Genomic DNA, 15,959 nt, shown 5'->3' with positions numbered 1-15,959 from the left:
ATTATTAGAACTAGTTAATGTTGACTTTAAACCCGTATCAAAAACTAGTCAAAGTGTATCAAAAACTATCAAAGCGCGGCGTCGTCGCTCGTCTACCCGTAGCCGAGTCAACGTACCGCAGCTGCAGATTTGCTTTTAGGTTGACGCCTGGTTGACGGCAGGGCGAAAAGCGATACGGTGACGGCCCCTTTCCGAGTTGATATGTGTGCACTTATAATCAGCCATCCCTACAAAAACTGCCTACCACGAATAACAGAATGATCAAACTGAACCGCTGAGTTCGGTCGCGGTGGGCACGTCATTCCGAAATCCATCCAAAATAATCTCGTTTTTTGTTGACGTCGCGGTGACGGCGGCGGTTAGATACCTACTGACCGGGACGTATGGCAGCCCTATCGTACGCCATCATAAGTTAAAACGCTTCATCATCCGCTTGCACTTATAAAATGTAACCATTCCCGGCTAAGTACAAGTTCTAATTACGTCTCGACACCTCAGTACAGGGCCTCCTTTGTCTTTTATATCTTTCTGAGACCATTGTATGAAATTCGTACTTTGTTGAGGACACTCAATTTTTTCAGTTGAGTGTCTGAAAAATGAGTTCGTCGACTTTAATTTTGTTATAACTTTGTCAGGGAAAATTTATTTTTAGGCGGAATGAAATTATTTGTGGAATTGACTCGGGTCAAAGCCCTTATCTTCATGGTCAACCAATAGACGTCCACTGCTGGACATAGATCTCTTGTAGGTACTTCCACACGCCCGTATCGAGCGGCTCCTTGTATCCGTTTGATGTCGTCTGTCCATTTGGGGGGTCTTCAGAAGCGCCACGAACTCCCGCACGGTCCCCGCGCTTAACCCCCCCTATACTAGCTAATGCTCGCGACTTCCTCCGCGTGGACTACAGAATTTCAAACCCCTATTTTACCCCCTTAGGAGTTGAATTTTCAAAAATCCTTTCTTAGCGGATGTCTTCGTCATAATAGCTATCTGCATGCCAAATTTCAGCCCGATCCGTCCAGTAGTGTAAGCTGTGCGTTGATAGATCAGTCAGTCAGTCACCTTTTCCTTTTATATATTTCAAGATTTCTCAAGTCACGTGATCAAGTGAGCCCAGCCTAGTTTAGATGTCACGCCCGCAACAGCAAAATTTTTGGCTTACTTTATCCAAACACAATCAAGAAAAGCTGTTCTAGCAAGACACACATAGCATAAAGTCAAACTGCGCCTTAAAAGTCGGCCGAAAACGCTTTATTAACACTTTTCCAACGTATTGTTTCTGTTCAAATAAAACTTTGCCGGCTATTTGAGCGGAATTCGTAATCCAAGAAACACGATTGCCTCCAAAGTTTCTAACTTTTATATACACCCCTACAAGTTAGCCATAAACCTAACTGACTTTGTAATAAAGCTCATTTTGTTCTAAACTTGTGGTAGGATGTACGCAGCGATATAAATGTTTCACTAGGTGCGGCGCTTCATAGTGACATTATGTTCCAACGAACATCGGCGTCCGCACTCCTGTCAATCGCAATGTGCTTTAGACGCAGTCCGTTAGTAAAAATTAAACTTGCGCGATAGGTAAATTATTAATCACTTTATCATATTTGATAGGTATAGGTAGCTTTAGTACCTACAGCACCATCATCAGTGCCAACCGATAGACATCCACCGGAAATTGGTCTCTTGTAGAGTCTTCCACATGCCACGGTCTTGCGCCGCCTGAATCTAGCGGAATCTAGTCTGTCCACTATATAATATTAGCTAATGCCCGCGACTTCGTCTGCGTGAATTTAGGTTTTTAAAAATCCCGTGGGAACTCTTTAAAGTAGCCTATGTTACTCTTCAGGTCATATTTCTATACCCATTGCAAAAATCACGTCAATCCGTTGCTCCGTTGCGACTAATATGGGTAGTAATTATGTTCGTAGAAACGGACTGCGTCTAAAGCAGACTTCGATTGACAGGAGTGCAGACACCGATGTTCGTTGGAACATGTTGTTACTATGAAGCGCCGCATCTAATGGAACATTTAAATCGCTGCTTGTACGTAAGTTAGATTCGCTCAAGGCATTCAGTTGTATGAGTTTTCTTTAGCTTTTTTACTGGAAATATACAGAAAACAGTGTTTACTTAATAAAATCTACTCTCGGCGCAAACATTTTGCTTTGCTATATGATCTAAAAGAAAAATCCTTTCTTCCAGATTATAGTACAAAGTAAATTTACTGTTCTTTACTCCTTTGTTTTACGGAATGCCGCAAAATTATACGCTTGCTTCTATCTATGTTTCCATCTAATATGTTTCGTGGAAGCATATTTGCTGAAATGGCCAAATCCGTTTGAAATATTTTCTCGACTTTTTTCGTGAGGGTGCGGGTGACGTGCGAGTGTGCGGGGTATCCCCCGCCTCATACCCCGATTGCCAACTTGACCTGTCGCATACCAATTAATTATCACTATTCGACGTCAATTTATTTGTCAAATTCCATTATTGAGAATCAGAAACCCATTCTTAATATAAGTTTTCACTTTGACTTGATAGACGCGATTGTTCATAGAGAATCGATATAAGAAGCCACCCTTAGCAATTTTAACTTCAACTTTGAACTGAGGTATTTCTAGTTCAAAGTTTAAGTCAAAATTGCTTGAAACTCCTGTGGGAACTCTTTGATTTTCCGGGATAAACAGTAAACTATATGACTCTCCAGGTCTTTAATTATACCCATGCAAAAAATCACGTCGTTCCGTTGCTCTGTTGCGACGTGATTGAAGGACAAACGAACAAACCAATGAACCAACAAACAAACACATTTTCAAATTTATAATATGGGTACTGATTATAGTGAACATAGACCTCAGAACCCTTCCAAATACTACAGTCAAATTCGCTAGAGTTCATAAGTCACGTTCTAGGAGTCCTAAAAGGATACTTCTATATCTAGCGATCGACGGTTATGCTCCCCTGACTCCATACAAAGGTAAAGTACGACTTTGTCAGCGCTTCCCAACGGACATAATATTTGCAGTTGTTCCCATCCCTCAGGTCACACCAAATTATTTTCAGGAGTTGTCAACTCGAACTCACGTCTTAAAAAAGGATGTCTAACAAACGTCGGTTATGCTTCGACAAAATGTGATCAAGAAAAACAGACAGACAGACACAACAAATCGATCCTATAAGGGTTCCGTTTTTCCTTTTGAGGTACGGAACCCTAAAAAAGTGAAAAAAATCGACTTTCACAAAATGTGATAAATACAGCTTAATAAAGGGTTCCCATCTTTCAGGCTACCTCCAGATTCAATATTTTTTCAGAGCTTGTCAACTCGGATTGTCGTTTGACTTCAGAAGCTTTGTACTATACAACTCACGACCTAGAAAACTGCATATTAGTACCGACCAATGGTTATATTCCCCTGACTCCACAGGTGGAAACCACAGTTTGTCAGGGACTGAAGTACCAAATATTTTTCAGGGATTGTCAACTCACTGAATGTCATATGAGTCAGAAACGCTGCAGTTTACAAATTAAGTCCTAGGTAAAAGCATATTACTAGATCTAGCGACCAACGGTTATGCTCCATTGATTCACACAAAGGCTACAGATTTGTCAGAGGTTCAAATTTCTCAGGCATTTTTCAGGGTTTGTCAACTCACTAAATGTCATATAACGAGTCAGAAACGCTGCAGTTTACAAATTACGTCCTAGGTAAAAGGATATTACTAGATCTAGCAACCAACGGTTATGCTCCATTGATTCACACAAAGGCTACAGATTTGTCAGAGGTTCAAATTGCTCAGGCATTTTTCAGGGTTTGTCAACTCAAAATATCGTATTACTCAAAAACGCTGCATTTTAGAACTCACGTCGTAGGTAACAGGATATTACTGTGTAGCGACCGACGGTTATGCTCCCCTGACTCCACACAAAGGTAGCTACAGCTTTGTCAGCGCTTCCCAACGGTCATTATTTGCTTTCGGTGTTTCTTTATTGTTGTTTTTTTTTTTGTCTCTTTTCTCCTCATTATAGTGAGATAGCGAAAATCGTGACAGAGATATTATGCTTAGTGTTTACACAAAGGACTTTATTCTTTGTATTTTGATGTTATAAAACTTTGGGTGATTATTGTTGGAGCTTAGTAAAAAAGTGAAAAAAATTGAGGCAATTAAATATTCCTTTAATAAATAAATAATAAAATAAAATTGATTTATTTCAGGTTAACATACCCATAATAACAACTTTAGTATCCTTTTAGGACTCCTAGAACGTGACTTATGAACTCTAGCGAATTTGACTGTAGTATTTGGTAGGGTTCTGAGGTCTATGTTCACTATAATCAGTACCCATATTATAAATTTGAAAGTGTGTTTGTTTGTTGGTTTATTGGTTTGTTCGTTTGTCCTTCAATCACGTCGCAACAAAGCAACGGATCGACGTGATTTTTTGCATGGGTATAGTTTAAGACCTGGAGAGTCACATAGGCTACTTTTTATCCCGGAAAATCAAAGAGTTCCCCCGGGATTTTTAAAAACGTAAATCCACGTATACGAAATCGCGGGCATCAGCTGGTTACTTATAGTAAACTAGCTTATGCTCGCGACTTCGTCCGCGTGGACTACACAAACTTTAAACCCCTATTTCACCCCCTTAGGGGTTAAATTTTCAAAAATCCTTTCTTAGCGCTATCTGCATGCCAAATTTCAGCCCGATCCGTCCAGTAGTTTGAGCTGTGCGTTGATAGATCAGTCAGTCAGTCAGTCACCTTTTCCTTTTATATATTTAGATATGCGTAATAAAGAAGTAGATATTTCGACTCAGTGAACAAGGTACCTATAAGTTCGGTTGGGTAGACTTTCTAAAATCCTTATTTTAGTGGTGGTCTACCTTACAAAGTTAACTTACATGCAATATCTTAAGACTGTAGACGCAGTGGTTTTGAGCTACAGTACGCGGCAGAAAATATTGTATATCGACCTTTAGAAAGAGATAGCAGTTTCGTAAAGCGTTGTCTTTGTCGATGAGACCGACAAAACGTCACAGGTATGAGTGACAGATACAACGCTCTACAAATCTTTGTATGTACAATATTTCTTGCTTTGCTGTACGTTGCTTTGTCAGCCTTTACTTTTAGTTCTAGTCTGTAGTCAGTACAATAAATGCAGTATATAGCTGTTTTACTATCGTATCAGCATTCAGCAAACAAAGTCCCATTAAATTCCCTAGCGAAGGAATTAAACGGAACCCATTACAAAAGTGGGAGCGTCAAAACCACTGACCGAATACCCCTTTAACCGAAATTCTGCTTTAATGCCCGTTTACCGCGTTTTACTTAGCTACGACAATGAACGCTTGTACGCGGTCCAAGTTACAAGAGCGCGGATCAGCTCTATAACACAGCGTCAATACCTCAACCTCTACAATTTAGAGCCTCAATAGCTAAACGGGTAAGGAGTGGACTGAAAACCGAAAGGTCGACGGTTCAAACCCCGCCCGTTGCACTATTGTCGTACCTACTCCTAGCACAAGCCTGTCGCTTACTTGCAGAGGAAAGGGGAATATTAGTCATTACTAGCTTATGCTCGCGACTTCGTCCGCATGGACTACAAAATTTCAAAACCCTATTTCACCCCCTTAGGAGTTGAATTTTCAAAAATCCTTTCTTAGCGGATGCCTACGTCATAATAGCTATCTGCATGCCAAATTTCAGCCCGATCCGTCCAGTAGTTTGAGCTGTGCGTTGATAGATCAGTCAGTCAGTCAGTCAGTCACCTTTTCCTTTTATATATATAGATAATGGCTAATATTCTTTTTTTAACTATACGATATACTATTATACTATAACTATATACTATAACTACCCCTATTACAAAATAAATGTGAAAGTGTGTTTGTTTGTTGGTTGTCCTTCAATCACGTCGCAACAGAGTAACGGATCGAAGTGATTTTTGCATGGATATAGTTTAAGACCTGGAGAGTGACATAGGCTACTTTTTACTCCGGAAAACTAAAGAGTTCCCACGGGATTTTTAGAAACCTAAATCCACGCGTATTAAGTCGCGGGAATCAGCAAGTGAAATTTTAACTCTATGGGTTAACTGTCATGTCAAAAGTAAAGTTCACCCTTAAAAATAAGGACTAAAATCGTATTTTTGACATGAGATTTGACACATAAAGTTAAAATGGGGTGTGATGAGGAGTTAATTTTTTAGAAAGAAAGAAATAAAGAAATAAACGATTTTTTTCCAAACTGTGCCACACACACACATCACATCTTATAACTAAGAGCTGGTTATTCCGGCGCTTCTTCCACCTGAGCATAAGCCCAACGTGCTTCAAGCAAAAGAAGCGCCGAAACAAACTGTCATGTATGGCACAACCCGAAAAAGGGTCCCAGCTCAGCATTATATGCTGTATCCCTTGATACATACAGCGCTGATTCTCAGCTAGAACCCTGAATCGGGTGACGTCACGGAATCATAAACTATCAACTAATCAACTATTAACAATAATACTACCAGTCTTACGCGTTATATGCTGTTTTTAGGGTTCACCTCAAAAGGAAAAACGGAACCCTTATAGGATCACTTTGTTGTCTGTCTGTCTGTCTGTCTGTCCGTCTGTCTGTCAAGAAACCTACAGGGTACTTCCCGTTGACCTAGAATCATGAAAATTGGCAGGTAGGTAGATCTTATAGCTGACATTTGGGGAAAAATCTGAAAACCGCGAATTTAGGGTTAGATCACACAAAAAAATTAAATTGTGGTCATGAACTAATAATTAGTATTTTCAACTTTCGAAGTGAGTGACTATATCAAGTGGGGTATCATATGAAAGGTCTTCACCTGTACATTCTAAAACAGATTTTTATTTATTTTTATGCATCATAGTTTTTGAATTATCGTGCAAAATGTCGAAAAAATACGACTGTAGTACGGAACCCTCATTGTTGGAGCCTGACTCGCACTTGGCCGGTTTTTTAAGTGTAGTATTTATTGTATTTGTAACGAGCATGTATGTGATATAAAGTACGCATCAAAGTGATATAGAAGCAGTCGAGTCCTAGAAATCTAAACTAGAACATCTATTTTCCACGGTATTGATATCACGCAGCTTAGAAACACGTTTACATTATTGCTATACGACTTTTTGATTGAAAAATAGTAGTTTTATTACTTAGGAAATACATAAAATTAATTTTTTCGCGTGTATGTTTGTCTATTTGTGTGTCAGTTACCTTTTTACGGCTCATCTGCTTAACTGATATTATACAAAAATTTGATAGAGAGAAATCTTGCATACCTGCAATGAACATAGGCATTCAGACCGAAAGTCAAAGAGTTTCCACGGGATTTCTAAAAATCTAAGTCTATGCTGACGAATCGCGGGCATCGTCAAATCAAAAAATTATAAAATAAAAGTCTTTTATTTAAACAAACTTTTACTGAGTGCTTCTGAATCTTCAAGTAAATTTATCATTAGTTCGGAATGCCCACATTATCGGCAAGAACCTCGGCAGTTGCTGTTAAAAAAACTTTATGATTATTAATTTTCTAAGCAATAGCGTCTGCGGAACAGCGTCAAAAAATCCTTAGCATGATAGTTTTGACTGCATTAATAGGTACGTAAATACTTTCAAAAGGTTTTAGTAGGTCGATTTCATAAAACCTGCATCAATCATCATTACAATCTCAATTGTTCTGATTAGCTGAATTTCTTGTTGCAACAATGCATTGTAGCCAATAGTGAGCGAGCGTCAACCAATCAGAGGTGATTGCTATCGTGGCATTGTAGCTGTCATTGTACCGCAATCGAGCAGAAGTTGCTAAAAAGATAATACAATATTTAAAAAGTATATATGTCTCTGAATCTTATAACATGTAAAATGTACCTACCGACATTCTAACGACGCTGTGTAAACGGTCTCCGACTTGAAAAATAGGTTGCAGTGCGGTGCTCGTATCAGATGTACGATACATACATTTTTAGGGTTCCGTACCTCAAAAGGAAAAACGGAACCCTTATAGGATCACTTTGTTGTCTGTCTGTCTGTCTGTCTGTCTGTCTGTCTGTCAATAAACTTACAGGGTACTTCCCGTTGACCTAGAATCATGAAATTTGGCAGGTAGGTAGATCTTATAGCTGACATTTGGGGAAAAATCTGAAAACCCTGAATTTAGGGTTAGATCACACAAAAAAAATTAAATTGTGGTCATGAACTAATAATTAGTATTTTCAACTTTGGAAGTGAGTGACTTTATCAAATGGGGTATCATATGAAAGATCTTTACTTGTACATTCTAAAACAGATTTTTATTTATTTTTATGCATCATAGTTTTTGAATTATCGTGCAAAATGTCGAAAAAATACGATTGTAGTACGGAACCCTCATTGCGCGAGCCTGACTCGCACTTGGCCGGTTTTTATTTACAAATTGTAATATTGCATTTTGTGATATATCGGTGTACGTATTAAATTCCAATTGCTATTTTATTCGCAGCGGAAATCATGCTTTGTGCTGAGCTATTGACGTTTACTATTCTCTGCTTTTCTACTTTGTTTTACTATGCTTACGATATTTGACTTCCGGCTTATTGCCATGAGTTATGATGTCAGGGTTCCGTACCTCAAACGGAAAAACGGAACCCTTATAGGATCACTTTGCTGTCTGTCCGTCTGTCTGTCTGTCAAGAAACCTACAGGGTACTTCCCGTTGACCTAGAATCATGAAATTTGGCAGGTAGGCAAGTCTTATAGCAGACATTTGGGGAAAAATCTGAAAACCGTTAATTTGTGGTTACATCACAAGAAAAAAATTAAAATGTGTTCATGAACAAATATTGCTTTCTTCGACTATCAAAGTAAGATTGCTATACCAAGTGGGATATAAATTCACGGTTTTTGGATTTATTTTTTTTTTTTTTTTTTTTTTTTTTTTTTAATAGATATAGCGAGCAAGCGAGCAGGCGGGTCACCTGATGTTAAGTGATTACCGCCGCCCATGAACATTTGCAGCACCAGAGGAGCCGCCGATGCGTTGCCGGCCTTTTAGGAATTTGTTGGTCCGCCCCTTGAATAACCCCATGTATTACCCCATGTGTAACCCCATTTATTCCTTTACTTGTCCTATAATATCTACCTACCTATCAAATTTCACAATTCTAGGTCAACGGGAAGTACCCTATAGGTTTTCTTGACAGACACGAAGGACAGACAGGAAGGAGAATGAAATCACATTATCCAAAATTAAATCTGAAAATTTTGCACCGCTGCGCCAGCAGTCGTCAACCTTTGAAGTGCAAAGAAACTGTTCAAAATGCATTTCACAAAGAGTCGACGGACAATTAATTTGAATTCCCCCCTTTTCATCCCCCCTTTTAACCCCCCCGCACTTGAATTGTGACCGAAATGAATCAGGCCCTCGCGTTATTTGAATATTAAAATGGTGAAATCAATGCTAGCCACTAAGGTTGGTGGTTGGATTTGTGGTCTGGGTTTACGCTTGATCTATATTTCAGTGGTTGGCGAAATGGGCCCCTATCTCGAAACAGGGCCATGATTTTGTATCATACTAGCTTATGCTCGCAACTTCGTCCGCTTGGACTACACAATGAGTTCAGTGAATTTTGGGCTTATAACTGTACTCGTAGCTACGTAGCCAGTCTACGTCCGTGAGGCGTAGTGGCGTAGCAGCGTAGTCGCCACCAACATTCAGCAACTAAAGTACGCGGCAGAGAATGATATTTCGGCTTTATAGAGGGTTGTCTTTGTTTGTCGGCCTCAACGACAGAGACAATGCTCTACAAAACCGCTACCTCTTTGTAAAGGTCGATGTACATTATTTTCTGCCGCGTACTGCACCCCCCGGCCACACACTACCCGTGGAGCATGGGAAGTACCGAGGAAAGGAGGCCCGAACGACGAGCATTGCATAGCGTGCGGCATACGATATTCGTATTTTTACGGAATCTTTGATTTCACGGATGAGTGCACAAACGCCCTAACGCTTATTCTCATAATCGGCGGCTATCAATACTTTAACTGTAAACGCACGCTTAGTGTTCAAGTTATATAGGCAAGTAAAAATATGTGTATGTGAGTACATTGGGTTTTTATAATGGCAAAATTGTCTATCAATAACGGTTGGGTGGGTCGACAGAATTGCAACTATCTCCCAATCTAAACGAGGCCGACAAGCCAGGTGGGTGGAAAATCGGAATAATACCCGTGGGCAGGGTTGTCACCTCTCACGAGCACGCATACAGGAGTCTCAGTTCACGACAGTTTAAAACCCGTAAATTTGAATTAAAATCTATCAAAATCCGGTGCGGAATTAATTCCAGAGTGCGCGCGCTTCTATATAATTCTATAGTTCACAGATTTTGCGGGGAAAACGTACGTAAACTGACGAAATTTGCGCGCTAGCACTTAGGGAACTTGTTACAAAACGTCGAGGCTTTTTTTCACTGGCAGGCGTCTAATGAAGGTAGGCTAGTTAGGCTATGAAACGAAAGAGTGTCTTTTTTGAACGACGCTGCCACCTGACAGATAAGTTGGTGCCACAAGCTAAGAGTCGCTAGAGGTGGTAACTAACAAATCGATAACCAAAAAAAACCGTTTTTCGTGAATCAACGCTTCGTTCTACATGAACGAAGTGTTGATTTTTAGGGTTCCGTACCTCAAAAGGAAAAACGGAACCCTTATAGGATCACTTTGTTGTCTGTCTCTCTGTCTGTCTGTCAAGAAACCTACAGGGTACTTCTCGTTGACCTAGAATCATGAAATTTGGCAGGTAGGTAGATCTTATAGCTGACATTTGGGGAAAAATCTGAAAACAGCGAATTTAGGGTTAGATCACACAAAAAAAATTAAATTATGGTCATGAACTAATAATTAGTATTTTCAACTTTCGAAGTGAGTGACTATATCAAATGGGGTATCATATGAAAGGTCTTTACCTGTACATTCTAAAACAGATTTTTATTTATTTTTATGCATCATAGTTTTTGAATTATCGTGCAAAATGTCGAAACAATACGACTGTAGTACGGAACCCTCTTTGCGCGAGCCTGACTCGCACTTGGCCGGTTTTTTTTAAGGTTGACAACCCTACAGCTTCCGGTAAATTCACGGTTTTCAACGAATATCGGCTTAAGTGCGCGTTGATAAATTATTTCGCTCAAAATATTGTTTTATCTTAATTTAGATGACTAAACAAAAATAATGAATTAAAGCGTTCTTAGATAATAAATGGCGGCTTATTGTTCTGGAAATTTCTTAGAAATTTGCGGACACCGTCCTAAATAAATACTGCAGCAGCGACGATCCAAAATTGGTGTAGAAATTTCTATAGATTGTAGCAAATTAGTGAATTCGTTTAGTACAATGTTAACACCTTTTAGTTTGTTGTATAACAAATACTTAATTAGATTTAATTTAATGTTGTTTTATTTTACTTTAAATTTAGATTTAAGTTTTTAAAGATATAATTGTCTATCCCTTTTTAAAAATTATGAAATAAACTATAGAAATTTAAATTTAAAAAAAAAACAAATATTTACTTTAAATTGAGGAAATCTAATAATTAGGAATTTGAAGCCCGTTTTAACTAAACGTCAATTTTTTAGTTTTTAGGTTCAACGGGACCCTGTTACCAAGACGGGCTGTATCTCGTGAACCGTAATAGGTAGAGAGCTGAAATTTTTGACAGAATGTGTATTGGCTATTGCCACTATAACAAAAATATTAAAAAAATTAAAATGTCCGCCATGAAAATTAAAAAAATAAGTATTATTTTTGCACGATGGTTTAAGTATAAGTGTCTCATTAACATCGAAATGACGTCATTTTGACGTCAGCTGAAATAAAAATATACCATCAGCTCGAAACTTCAGTCTAGTGCTGACGTCACAAAAATGGCGGCCACGCGCATTAGTATTTTGTGGGACTTAGATATACGGAACCTTTCGTGTGCAAGTCAGACTCGCATTTGACCGATTCATTTTTATTTAATTAATCTTTCTTTCTCTTTTGTTACAGCGCCCCCAAACGCAGTGGAGGTAGTCAACCACCCTCACAACTCCAAGCTGGAGATGAAGGAAGGTGAAGATGTGGTATTGGAGTGCCAAGTCAAGAACGCCAAGCCAGCTGCCAAGATCGTGTGGTACCGAGGGAACCAGGAGATGAAGGGTGATAAAGGTAGGGACCATTTCTATTTTTCAATGAATGAATGAATGAATGAATGGAGTTATTTATTTCTTCAATAAAATGCAGGTACAGTAGGTTGAAACAATATCTGATGAGCCCATTGACTCATATATTACTTTGTATGGACAGGGCTACCTCAGTGCTACCTCACCAATGCAACCTCAGTGCCCCCCCCCCCCCCCTCGTACCCCGATTGCTTTCTCAATCTGTCGCGGACTAGGTTCTCTTAAACGTAGGCTCCTACAAAGAAAGGATTTTTAGAAATCCCAGCCGACCGAAGCCGGGTCGAGTCAGTTAGTCTTTTATAAAGTGGAATGTATAGCCATTTTGCGCTATGCAATAAATAATAAATATGAACTGATGGAATGCCGACAAAACGCTTGGATGAAGTTTAAAAACGGACGTTAAAATCACGGAAAATAAATCGACAATTAAAAATACCGTTCGTAACTGACAGCATGCGTCCGACATATGTCATTCTGAAAATCTGCTGAAAATACCGAAATAGGCCAAGAGCTGGTGGAAAAATAGCGTAAAGCTTTGATACGATTTGACTTTGACTTTAATACCTACTAGCCTTTTTTTATATATTTTTTTATAATTTTATATAGTGTTTTACCTACACTTCAAGGAAATTTCTAAATAATTTTAAATACCTATCAAAAATTACGGACCGGCAGGAATCGATCCCGCGTCCACCCGATCGGGCGCGATCCCAGGAGACGCGGGTTCGATCCCTGCCGGTCCGCAACTTTTGATATGTATTTAAAATTATGTAGTCCTTTCTTACATATATTACATTATCACGTTGATTTCCGTTATTTAAAACAATTTAACAAGTTAAGTAGGTAAGTCGTATCTATGCTAAGTGTTAAAAATGAAAAAGTGTGTCTGTTTGTTTGCTAGCTTTTTACATCCCATCCGTTTAGTATTTAGTTTGCGCAGCCAAGTACCTAATTGATATACAATTTGTAGGCAAACGTAATATAATATCATTGTGGATCTAAAGTGCATAGTAAAATTATAGGTAGGTATACCGTTTCACTGAAACGGCTTGTAAGGCAGGATGCGGGTTGGAGAAAGGTGACGGTTGACGTATAAATTAAGAAGAAAAAAATGGCGCCGATTCTGTTGTCTTACTCTAAATTAAATTTAGAGTATCTGCTAATAATATTGCTAAAAAGGAACGGAATGTGAATTTTACATATTTTAAAGACTAAATCGCGAGGTTTGACAGTTCTAAATGAAGTTTAAAATGGTCGAACTGTGTCTGCCCTTTTCATATTACATTAGTAATAAATGGATGCGAATACTCTAAAATTTAGTTATGCTCAGAATCAGTACCAATGTCACCTTTCCGCAACCCGCGCCCTACCCTTGATTCGTCTCAGTCAAGTGGTAGGACCTATTTACAGTCTGTAGTAACACATTAAAAATATGTTCATTGGCTCTCATACTATTTTTTTTATTATCAACTAGATAGTCGAAGCGAATGGCTTTGACGTCGCGTCATTATCGATTTTAAAAATTGCATCCGCGCGGACTACATAAATTTCAAACCCCCAATCAACCCACTTGGGGGTGGAATTTCGTAAAATACTTTCTTAGTGGATACCGACTCTTTACAAAGAATACACCCTCTAAATTTCATATCTCGAGGACCAGCGATTTAGGCTATATAGATATATAGGTTAGTTAGTCAGTCAGGACTTTGAATTTTATATATACAGTTTACTATCTAAGAGGAGCAATAGAGCATGGTACATGGTATGCACAGCGCCGCATAGCTCAGTGTTGATTGGTCTCCCATAAGCATTTTACACAATTTATCCTGGTTCCGAGTTTAAACTTAAAGTTCACCGCCATTATCAGCTTAAACGGTTCCAAATTGCGTTCCGGTAGTTTGCTTATTTTCAAAATGGACGCAAACTAAAAATAGGGCAGGAAGTTTCTCTCATTGTGAGCCGAAATGGGGGATAAACTCCGTATAATGGGGGGGGGAGGCAATTTTTGAGGGACTATTTTAGGTCAAAATGCACATTATTGACCAAAACTTCTCCCTTTTCTGCACATGTTTTAGTGCATGAATGGAGAGTAGGTGTACATTTTTTCGTATCGCTTTATTTATACTAATCTAACCTATAAAAGGAAAAGGTGACTGACTGATTTATCAACTCACAGCTCAAACTACTGGATGCATCGGGCTGAAATTCGGCATGCAGATAGCAATTATAACTTAGACATCGGCTAAGAAAGGATTTTTGCAAATTCAACCCCTAAGGGGGTGAAGTAGGGATTTGATAAGCTAGTAATTATTATATTAAGTATAAAAATCTCAAACAATGAGCTCTAGCCCTTACGAGTGTCAATAAATCCACCACTCAACATGTCAATGCCGTACTTATCTATTGATAAAGTGCCCCAGAAACCATAGACTCGCACGCGAGTTGAAAACTCGATACTCGCGTTAATATATCGATAATTGGGTCCCATCACTAATTGGCGTTATCTCGCTGCCATTAATTAAGCAAGTTTTCAATTTCAATTAACAAACAATCGACCTGCTCTGTTAAGCTGAGCGGTTTTATCGGTTATCGACATGTTTAAGCACATCACTAGTTTTTTTGTGGCTGCGTTTTTTAATTAATTTTAAAATAGGTTAAATTAATGTTTAATTTTGTGGTTTTGGGTATTTGTGATCATGAATTGGGTTATTATCATTTTAATTCAAAACTTTTTGAAGAATTTGTTTTGTAGGGCTCCGTACCTAAAGGGTGCCAACGGGACCCTATTACTAAGACTCCGCTCTCCGTTCGTCCGTCTGTCTGTCAGCGGGCTGTATCTCGTGAACCGTAATAGAGAGAGAGTTGAAATTTTCACAGAATATGTATTTCTATTGCCGCAATAACGAAAACTACTCAGAATTTCAAAATGGCTGCCATGAAAATTAAAAAAAAGTGTTGTTTCTTGTACGATGGTACGAAACCCTGCGTGTGCGAGTCCGAATCTCACTTGACCGATGTTTTATATGCACATTTTTGTTGCTTTAGAAATTTTGATGAAATAGAAAAAAATAAAATCTAAATTCAAAAGACAATAATTATTATCAGTGCAAAACATCTCTGACTGATAATTTCCAAGGGACGTGTGACAGCAAATCTGTCGATGGCGCTAGTTAGGCAACGTTGACTCAAGTTGGTAACTGGATGGGTGACCAAATATAGTCTATTAGCTTCCTCGTTTTGTAATTCGAGCCACTAGAATATGGAACGCCGTATTGGCATCAGTTTTTCTCTCAACTTTGCAAGCTCGCTCCTTCTTAGGCTGCATCATCACAATAGCTATCTGCATGCAAAATTTCAGATATATATACAGACTAGCTTATGCTCGCGACTTCGTCCGCGTGGACTACACAAATTTCAAACCCCTATTTCACCCTCTTGGGCGTTGAATTTTCAAAAACTTTTTATAGCGGATGCCTACGTCATAATAGCTATCTGCATACCAAATTCTAGCCCGATCCGTCCAGTAGTTTCTGTGCGTTGATAGATCAGTCAATCAATCACCTTTTCCTTTTATATATTTAGAAGATTCTAAGTGATATTCAGAAAAACATTAATTTCAAATCAAATTATTTTAGGGTAACTTTTAATGATATAAAGTTTAGCTAGGCATTAAAAGTTAAAAAAGTATTAAATTAATCCTTCCAAAACTGAGCTAACAGCCCTTTGACGATTAAGATGTGGAGGGTCT

The 15,959-nt window shown here is 38.6% G+C and overlaps 1 protein-coding gene across 1 annotated transcript in view; it reads left to right on the top strand.

Moving 5' to 3' along the window:
- sns (sticks and stones) overlaps positions 1-15,959 on the top strand; it is a 345,229-nt gene that overhangs the window by 195,674 nt on the left and 133,596 nt on the right. The window contains exon 5 of the mRNA XM_069507275.1: positions 12,039-12,197. Coding sequence (XP_069363376.1) covers positions 12,039-12,197 — 159 coding nt within the window. The remainder of the gene's footprint in view (positions 1-12,038; positions 12,198-15,959) is intronic.

This window comes from Maniola hyperantus, chromosome 25 (assembly GCF_902806685.2).
Source record: "Maniola hyperantus chromosome 25, iAphHyp1.2, whole genome shotgun sequence".
Classification (NCBI taxonomy): Eukaryota; Metazoa; Arthropoda; class Insecta; order Lepidoptera; family Nymphalidae; genus Maniola; species Maniola hyperantus.
Note: the sequence above shows the minus strand (reverse complement) of the source record. Positions and strands in the feature narration are given on the sequence as shown.